Raw genomic sequence first — 10,578 nt, forward strand, 5'->3', positions numbered from 1 at the left:
TTTCTGAACAGGAAGAGCCAAGGTGAAAACCCCGGTCACCAGTGTCAGAGGCAAAGCCCTTAAGAGGACATGCTGGGCTGGGCTGGAAGCTCTCTTCATAAACTGCAGACTCTACTATTCACCCCGTGAGATCTCTTCATTTATTTTGGTTGCTGTGTACATCCCTCCACAAACATGTATGCAGCCTGCGCTCCAAGATCTCGCAGATCAAATCACAGAGGTGGAAAGGGAGTACCCAGATTCTTTTTTTATCATACTAGGGGATTTCAACAGTGCTAACCTTTCCAAAGAACTTCCCAAATACAGGCAACACGTCACAAGCGTAACTAGAGAAGGTAAGACACTTGACCACTGTTACACGACGACTAAGGACTCGTATCACTCTGTCAGCAGGGCAGCTTTGGGGAACTCTGATCATCTGTTACCACAATTAGGAAATGGACTAGTGAAGCTGTAGAAAAACTGCAGAGCTGCTTTGATTTAACTGACTGGAATACACTGGTGCTGTGACATCATATATTACCTTTTGCGAAGAGTCCTGTATCCCCACAAAAAAGTGCACCAGGTACAATAACGATAAACCCTGGTTTACATCACATCTCAGGAAGCTGCACCTCGATAAAGAAAGAGCTCATCATACAGGCAATAAAGTCCTCTACAAAGCTGCAAAATTCAAACTGCAGCGAGCCATTACTGACGCAAAAAAAGATTATTCTAAAAAACTTGAGGAAAAAATTTCCAACGCCGACTCATCCACAATATGGAAATCTCTACATGAAATTACAGACTACAGGAAGAAATCTCCTCCCTCACTACACAACCTGCAGCTTGCAACTGAACTGAATATTTTTTATTGCAGGTTTGACACTAGCAACAATAGCCAAACACACCAAGTTAGTCTGCATAATTTACATCTGGGTAACAGGCAAACTGAGCACTCCTCCAGACAGCCACCGTCTCCACCCCCTGCAGTGCCTCAGTATCTACACAACACAGCAGACCAGAAATGATCTGCTAACCTGTCCCCAGACATGCATGCTCTAACAATATGCCAATCACATGTAAATAAACTCTTCAAAAGACAAAACACTAAGAAAGCAATGGGGCCAGACACTGTCTCTGCGAAATGCTTGAATCTCTGTGCCAATCAATTAGGGCCTGTATTCACAGACATATTCAAAGCATCTCTAGAACTCTCAATTCTTCCTGCCTGTTTTAAAAGCTCAACTATTGTACCAATTCCAAAAAAAAACAAAAACCTACATGCTTAAATGATTACAGGCCTGTTGCTCTGACATTATTGGTCATAAAAGCATTTGAAAAACTGGTAATGACTTATCTGAAATCCATCACAGATCCCCTGCTGGACTCTTTGCAATTTGACTACAGGCCTAATAGATCCACAGACGATGCCGTGAACATGTGCATGCATTATGTACTACAACATCTAAACACCCCAGGAACCTACACCAGGATTTTATTCATAGATTACATCTCTGCATTTAATACCATAATTCCATCACTGCTACACAGCAAGCTCACCCAGCTACACATACCTGAATCCATCTGCAAATGGATAACCGATTTCTTAACCGACAGAAGACAGTTTGTTAGACTTGGTAAACTCGCATCAAGCTCTCTGACAGTCAGTACTGGTGCACCCCAGGGCTGTGTGCTTTCCCCACTGCTCTACTCACTTTACACCAATGACTGCATCTCCACAGATCCATCTGTTAAGGTTCTGAAGTTTGCAGATGACAACAGTAGTTGGTCTCATACAAAACAGGGATACAAATCAGCAGAAAGGATAATTGGCTGTAGCTTACCTCCACTGCAGGATTTTTACGCTAGCAGGTGCAGAAAGAGAGCGACCAAAATTGCCTCTGACCGCTCTCACCCAGCTCACTCCATCTTCCAGCGCATGCCTTCAGGAATAAGACTCCGGTCAATCACTACCAAAACCTCTAGACACAGGAACAGCTTTTTTCCTCAAGCGGTAGCCATACTTAATGCTGAACCACGTTAGAGCTGCTAGGATTTGAAAGTAATCAGCACAGAACTGAAAATGAACAATTCTCACATTACTGCCACTATACTTATAATGTCCTTGACTTGTAATATACACACTGTCTGTCCTTGTATTGTTTTTGTTTGTGTTTGTTAAGCAACTGCCAAGACAAATTCCTTGTAGGTGCAAACTTACTTGGCGAAAATAAATTGATTCTGATTGATTCTTAATCACCACACTACCTATTGCCACTTTTTCCTGAAAAGCAAATTTGCTATCAGAAATAACTATGCATAATTTTTGCTTTAAAGTATTTGAAAAAGCATCATTGCAATCATAATATTCATGTGCATAATCCTTGCACATAATTCTTATCTGAAAAGCACTCGTGCCCCAGAAAATCTATGCATATATTCATTTCATAAGATTAGAATTGCAAACAGATTCATTATGTGCATCATTCTTGCACAGAATCTGAAAAGCAAACTTGCTGACTGATGTGCATAATTTTCCATCCACAGGAACGTTCTAGCAGGATTAACAAATCCTGTACTATAATCAGCATTTTGACTGCATCACAGGATACATTAGTAGGACATTTTATAGTCAAACTTGAAACACAGAGCAATAATTTCATTTGAAGATCTATTTACTAAATCAGTCTGCATCTCCTGCAACCAGCTAATTAAGCACCTGGCTGCTCAATTGAATGCGAAAAGAGTGAAAGTTAGGCAGACCGCCTCCCAAGCTTTTTCAAGGAGATCCTTCATTTACTTGTCTGACATATCTATAAATGTTCCTGTACCCTGAAAGGGCTAACTCATTTAGAAAACACCTAAAACAATTTGTCAAGTTCGTGCCAATCATTTCCAATGAAATTCATCATGGTTTTATGGACCGGAAAACAACAATCCCATAACTGACTGTTTGTTCCAAATGCATTACATGCAAGTCTTTTTAGCAGAGCTATAGGGAGTGTCCATCCTCTGTTTCCCCATAAGGAAGAACCTGAAACCCATGGATTATTAAACACCTGAGGTTTCTCATTAGCCTGATTAGACTAAATTACCACTAATAAGGAAGATTCTTTACAGAAGAAAAACTTCCCAGAAAATTGCATTTTAAATTGGAAAAACATTGAGCCGGTTTCCACTTTCATGCTTTATCACTGACAAGTACAGGCATTACACAAAGGTTTCTGATAGGATACAGCAAGCTTCTTATGGCAAATACCACAAGTCCCAGACTCAAATCCATCAGGATAGCAGGCCTTGGGTTCTGCAAAGAAACACAGAACAGGCATTAGTGGGCTGCCTACAAACACTTTCTATCCCCCAGCCAGTATCAAACGACTTGGTCCGCCTCCAGCCGGCAGAAGTTCCGGGTAGTTACTTCCTCCGGAGCCTCGGGGGAATGCATGCCCGCCCCTTGACATGCATGCAGAGCACTCAATGCATATGGCGGATAGGCATCCGCATGCCACGCGTAGTGGAGTCGGAGCCCAACGCCAGAAGAACCTGCCGCCTGACCGCCGAAGAGGTCGCCTGGGACACCCCAGAGAGGGATGCATCCAGGCGGCAACAGGAACCCCGGCACTTACCCTCTGGCCTTCAACAGGCCAGGAGAAAACGTCTGTCCTTCCAGGGGACAGGAAGAACACTGAAGGTAGGTGGGTAGGAGGTGGCAATTTAAACTGTCTGTTCTTTCTGTCCCAGGGATGGGCGGGGCTATTTCCTGGTGGACCTGTCGTGGAGGCAAGTGGAAGATTTTTTTTTTTTGAGGGTGGGGAAAGGTGTATTTAATTATGTAACAACCGATGATGAAACATATATTTATAGACATCCCCTATAAATAAAAAAAAGAAATGCAGTAAGTATTTGAGTTTTATTTCTACTATTCTTTTCTATAACTCAGGCTGAATAGGAACTCCACTAAAAACTGCAAAATCCATACAAATTGTATTTACAGGTACAGGCAGGTCTTAAAATGATCAGTAAATTATGTGCTAACATGCCCCCTAGTTTCCATGAGAATAGCGGTTTTCAGTAAAATTAATGCAAATTACTGCACAAATTGCTGCACTATTTACCGCATTCGGTAATTCATGACTACAATTTACCGCATGAGGTAAACAGGACTACCAGAATTGCTAAATGCATGCTAATATGCAATAATTTGCTCAAAAACCCTATCAGAATGGAGGCCATTGACTTTCCACCATTTTGCAACAAGGTATGTCATACAGTGATTTTGCAGGAATTTATGAAAATTAACAATTAGAACAAACCTAATGAAGCAGTCATTTCCACTTAATACATATTTGGATCATCTCACGTTTACTGATTAGTAGGGATGATAGGGCTTAGAAAAACTCATAGAGAAGCATGTGATCAGTTTTATCAGCTGATTTGTAAGGTTCTAATTTGCTGTGATGACTTCCTGGTTAAACACATGATCATGACCAGCAAATCAGAACCTTTCAAATCCATCAGCCGAGCAAACTGATCACATTCTTCTCCATGAGTTCTCCTTAAGACTCAAACACATGCTCAAAAAGTCTTTTAAATGCAGAATTATCAAACAACTTTTGTTGCTGGAACAGCCCAAAAAAGTTGTTTGCTATAGTTCAAAATACTGATAAGACGCATCTCAAGTCAATCCATCAGTTGGATTGACTTGAGCTGCGTCTTATCAGTTGTTTGAACAATAGCAAACAACTTTTTTTGGTTGTTTCAACAACAAAAGTTGTTTGATAATTGTGCATTTAAAACCCTTTTGTTGAGCGTGTGTGAGAGGCTTAAGCATTACCATCCCTACTGATTAGCCACACCAGAAAAATTAGGTCAGATCTGTAGCAATCAGTGGATTGCAGTTGTTCATTCAGGAGATTATTAATATCTCAATTCATTTTTTTTAAGGTTGACCAACCATTTATACAATTAAAAAAAATATTTTATTATTATAATTGCCATTAAATGCTATATATAATATCCATAATTTATAGTGAGGGGGGGCATCTACCACTTTTTTAAAACTGGATACTACTGGATAAGAGCCCACTTGATATCAGAATTACTTTAAACTGCAGTATAGTAAAGCAACCAAAAGATGTCACTATAAAATGTAAAGTGCTGCAATGATCTCTTTGGTGGTGTTTTTCCTGTATTCACTCTGTGTGTTTCTCTCTGTTCTAAGTAAACATTTCCTGAGGGTTGTGTTTGATTTTATCTCTGCATGTTTTTCTTCAGTAAAGACTTCTTGTAATCTGCCTATCTGCGTGTACAGACCACTCTGCTCCATCAGCTTGCACCTTCTGATTCTCATGAATGTTGGATTTCTATAGATAAATGTTTGCTAACAACTCCTCCTGAAAGCTCAAGTGTCTGTTCTAAAATTATCTAGTTAAAATAAATGTATAATTTGTTGATTTCATTAAAAAATGACCTGAGTGGTCCAAGAGAACCCTCAGCAATATATATATATTTTAATCATTGACTTGGATGCCTTAACAATCTAGTTAACTTCCCCTCCACCACCATTCTAACAGGGGGTATAATCATGTAACCCTACCAGCCTGGCATTGCTGTATGGGATGTAGATTTTTTTTTTCTAGTCAAAATGAGAATATGCTTGGCTAGTCTATGCACTCTAGTACTTGATGTAAAAGACAACTCATGAATTACACACACACACACACACACCATTTTTTTATGACGACAGGAACAAAATAGCTTTTTCTTGTGGAGCCCCCAGAAATTACTGTATTTTTTTGATTAAAAGAATCACTCTTCCTCCCCCAAAAGTGGGGAAAAAAGTCACTATGTTGTATAGTCTTTATGCAGGGAGTTCCTGACTTGTAAGCGCCTGTCAATATGAACCTCCAACCCACCCCAATGTTGCGGACTTCCTGTACTGTGCCCATGCATGGGAAGACACAGGGGGACAAATGGAGGACACAGGGGGCCACAAAAGAGCATAGAGGAGGACACAAGGAGGACAGAGGCGGACACAAGGAAACACAAGGGGGCATGAGGTACAAAGGGGGCATAATCCACAAGATGCCCCTTCACCATGGTTGCACCAGGTTTAGTATATATATATTTTCCCCCCTGGTTTTTGTCCTCTAAATCTAGGTGCATCTTATGGTCAGGCGCTTCTTATCGTCTGAAAAATACGGTAGGTGATTAACCAGATTCAATTTTGAACATGAGGATTATACAGTTAACATTCAAGTGCTTTGCTCTCAAGTTTTTGACATACCTATAATTGCTGAAATTTCTACTTGAAAAACGTGAAAAAATTTATTTTAAATTTGGGGTGGGAAAAGAAATAGTTTCATGACTGTAGGGAAGACTGGCTTGCAAGTCACAAATATAAGCTTCACATATTACAACACACATATATACATATAGAATATTAAGGTGGCTTTATAAAAAAAAGTATATATATATATATATATATATATATATATATATATATATATTTGCACAACTGAAGTCTACTTTTCTATCGACAAGTGCAAGTCTCTGCCATCATGTTTTCATATTCTTTATAAAGGATATTTCCTCCATGTTCAATCATAAGTACACTAATTCGACCATAGGAGTAAGGTACGCAAGATGGACGTGGGATATTTCCATTAACAACTTGATTGATATAGTTCTGAATAATAGCATGGTTGGGAGAATTATACTCTGAATAAAGGATCCGTGGACAGTCTCCCTTACAAAATCCAGGGTTGTACCTATGTGGAGCAATAATCCAGTGCTCCCATCCTAGCTGGTGAAAACTGACCCAAAATGGATGTAATGAACAATAATTCCTGGACTGTCCAATTTGGGAGGCAATCTTTGGAAGCTTAATGCCAACAGTCTCTGCTTGACGTGGTTTTCTTAGCAGTGAGCCTGACCTAGTTGAATCCAAAGGGACAATATTCTTTTTGGCTTGCCGGTGAACGGTGTGGTTTAAGTAAAGAAGCAAGAATGGAATAGGAGCTTGGGAAACAGCCAATGCAGCTGAGGGGGGTTTCTTAGTGCTCTTACATAACAGTTGAATGTGAAGTGCTTCTTGGTCATGTTCAGCTAATTGTTTTACATAGAATGTCATTTCTGTCTCTGCCCACATACGCATTCCAGGGAGAACTCTAACTTTGGAGGAGAAACCACCACTGGGCATAAGGTCAACTTGGCACAAATAGTAAGTGTTTCCAAAACGAAGTACTCTTGGGTGCATCAAAGTTGCTCTCACTAGCTCTTCTCTTTTTAGTGCTTCAACAATAAAGTTCAACTTTTGGATCTGCCAAGATTCTTCTGTAATACAAAAAAAACAAAACAAAACAATACTATGACTGATATGACCACAGAAATCAAAGTCTTGTCTGCATTTTTCTGCTCCTAAGTTATCTATGGGCTCAGTTTAAAGCAAACATGAAGACATAAAAAATAAATAACAGGAACATACCAGTGTAGAAGGAAGACAATTAATGTTCCAGAGGCTTTCCTGATCTCCACAACCCTTTTGCTGTTGGCTGGGACCCTCTTCCACTTTGCAGCTGCACTCTACTCAATGTACATACGCCGCCCCCTGTGCAGGTACCAGTAGGGTTCACCTCCTGCACATTAGCACGGATTCGCTTGTGCATGGAGGAAAAAAGCCATGCACGAGTGGTGCTGTGCTATTGCGCAGGCTTGTACTATGTGCCTCTGCTGTGCATTCATGCTCGTACACAGAGGGGAGTGTGGCTACAAATAATATTCAACATTAATTTAAATTATTTTTAAAAAGCTCCCATTGGAGGAACAGAGGGGCGTAGGAAGATCAGGGAAACCTCTGTACTATTCATAGGCTTCCCTACTGAGGTAAGTTTGAGGTATCTTTTTTTCTTGTTTCAGATACCCTTTAACCACTTAAGGACTGCAGTCATGAAACCCCTTAAAGGGAACCAGAGACGAAGCACCCTTGTGTATTTTACCATGTATATCAGTAAGAACATTAGAGAAAACACTTACCATGGTCTCTGTTTCATCCTCACTGCTAAAAGTGTCTGTTATCAGCAGTCATAAGAATCCCAGACTGAGCATTCAATCTGGCTTTGCTGGGAATGATTATTGCTGAGTCATTATAGCAGAGCCACAAGAGGGCAGGCTTGGGCTTGAAAAGACACCACAGAAGACAGATTCAGCTATAATCTTTCTGTAGAAAACCTAGACTGAGCAGCCTGAGTGCTCAGTCGGGGATTCTTATCAGAGGTGATAACAGTCAGATTAAACAGAGAACAATGAAACAAAGAGCAGATTAGGTGTTTACTGTCATGTTCCCACTGATTTATAAGGTAAAATACAAGAGGGTGCTTCATCTCTGGTTCTCTTTAAGGACCAGACACTTTTTTTCCATTCAGACTACTGCAGCTTTAACGTTTTATTGTTCAGTCATACAACCTACCACCTAAATGAATTTTACCTCCTTTTCTTGTCACTAATATAGCTTTCTTTTGGTGCTATTTGATTGCTACTGTGATTTTTAGTTTTTATTATATTCATCAAAAAAGACATGAATTTTGTCCCAAAAATTTTTTTTTTACCTTTGTGCTGACATTTTTCAAATAAAGTAACATTTCTATATACATTTTTGTCAAAATTTATTGCGCTACATGTCTTTGATAGAAAAAATAAAATAAGTGTATATTTATTGGTTTGGGTAAAAGTTATAGCATTTACAAACTATGGTGCCAAAAGTGAATTTTCCCATTTTGAAGTATCTCTGACTTTTCTGAGCACCTGTCATATTTCATGAGGTGCTAGAATTCCAGGATAGTATAAATACCACCCAAATGACCCCATTTTGGAAAGAAGACATCCCAAAGTATTCACTAAGAGGCATGCTGAGTTCATAGAAGATTTTATTTTTTGTCACAAGTTAGCGGAAAATGACACTTTGAGACAAAAAAAAAAATTAAAATAGTTTCCATTTCTGCTAACTTGTGACAAAAAAAAAATGAAATCTGCCATGGACTCACCATGCCCCTCTCTGAATACTTTGGGGTGTCTACTTTCCAAAATGGGGTCATTTGTGGGGTGAGTTTGTCACAGGGCCCCTAGTGGCTGGACCGCACAATGCCTCCCATCGGTGTCCGCACACAGACCATGCAATCTGTGGTCACAATCGGTGCGCAGAAATCGCTGGGATTTTGGCAGCAGACCGGTTAGAAGGGAACCTGTAAATTACGGTAATGCAAATTACACACTATTTCAGGGTATAACTGGCACCACCTCTGTTACCATGGGACAGAGGAACCCACTTGTGAGGATATATGTGGTGATGATGATATGTACGGTAATATGCAGAACATAGCAGCCATATTGTATCACATGGAAGCCATATTTTTTCATTTTTTCTGTCTGCTGTGTGCTACGTCAGATGTGTATGTCAATGAAAATTACAGTTGCATTCAGTCACCCCTGGAAGCTGCTAATTACAGCCATGGGGCGAAGGATAGTCTGTGTCTGCATGGTTTTTGAACTCTGTGTATATGTAGACAGCCCCATTGTCTCAATATACAAATCCGGACCAACTGAGTCTGGGAACTTCAAAGGCTAACAGGAAACTCTGGAATTTACATATGACAGCCTGCTGGAATGTTGAAGAAGCCAGAAAGCCTTACTCAAATTGTCACCTGGAGTAGGGAAGTCCTTTTGATGTGTGTTAAGATACAATTTTACCTGTCGTCTGAATATTGGGCTGGAAGCGTTTGAGTGTTTGAAGTCGGCAAAGATCAAAGGTGAGACAGGAAAAACCTTTGAAGTTGCTTGTCACAGCCAGAGAGGATTGACAGGCATTCTGTGCTGTCACGCCTGAGGAAATAGGCTTATTCCTGGATCTGGACATTTGAGTGGCCCCGGGCCACAAATTTTGCTATAAAACATCAGCTAGGATAGTTACAACTGGTAGTTCTTTGGAGATAGCACGACGCTAGGACTATCATGGTTCCTGACCAGAACTGCGTTCTCCTCGCAACAACGGTCAGATCTATATGCTGGTAACGTTTATCCCCATTTTATTTTATGCAAACTGTCTTGTGTATCTTTGTAATTGTTACTTTGTTTTTGTAAATCTTTTGTATATATTTTCTGCATTGTTCCACTTTTTTTCTGGAATATTAAACCTTTATTTAATAAGTTTGACTTCTGCTTTACTAAGCAAATGCTCATAGCCTAGAGAGAGTCTGCAGTGTAACTTGCGTTACAAAGTTCAGTGCATGATTGTGCCTTGCTACTGTACGATTGTATTGTGTGTGTGTGGCATTTCCGTGTTTGGCCTAAGCACAAAGCTGACCCAAATACGAAAATGCGGACTGCGTGCAGATCACTCGACAGCAGAGTGGGAATCGTGGAAGTGTCTAGCAGCAGCTAGTGGTGGCAGTGAGAAGTGCTTTGAGGGGCGACAGCCTTGTTGTAGCTTGAATATGGCTGTTTCCCTCTCGATCTGGTCAAATACTGTATCTGCAGGCTTGCCCCGGGACTGGTTCCTGACATAATTGGTGGCAGTGGTGGGATCGTTTAGTACATTAGTAC

At 40.3% G+C, this 10,578-nt stretch overlaps 1 protein-coding gene across 1 annotated transcript; it reads right to left on the reverse strand.

The window, feature by feature from the left end:
• Positions 1-6,514: 6,514 nt before the first annotated feature.
• On the reverse strand, positions 6,515-9,892 carry LOC137543747 (bone morphogenetic protein 15-like). Its single transcript, XM_068264879.1, has 2 exons — positions 9,727-9,892; positions 6,515-7,317 (listed from the first exon to the last, which is right to left on the reverse strand). Exons 1-2 carry the CDS (start codon positions 9,890-9,892, stop codon positions 6,515-6,517), a joined length of 969 nt encoding a protein of 322 aa, XP_068120980.1.
• Positions 9,893-10,578: the final 686 nt, after the last annotated feature.

Source organism: Hyperolius riggenbachi, unplaced genomic scaffold (genome assembly GCF_040937935.1).
Source record: "Hyperolius riggenbachi isolate aHypRig1 unplaced genomic scaffold, aHypRig1.pri scaffold_197, whole genome shotgun sequence".
Lineage (NCBI taxonomy): Eukaryota > Metazoa > Chordata > Amphibia > Anura > Hyperoliidae > Hyperolius > Hyperolius riggenbachi.

What these genes read in the sequence shown, in the direction of transcription:
- LOC137543747 (XM_068264879.1), bottom strand. Translation starts at nt 9,892, where the DNA reads ATGTCCAGATCCAGGAATAAGCCTATTTCCTCAGGCGTGACAGCACAG. An exon ending in GCCCAATATTCAGACGACAG is followed by an intron (nt 7,318 to 9,726) that starts GTAAAATTGTAT and finishes TTTGTATTACAG; the next exon opens with AAGAATCTTGGCAGATCCAA.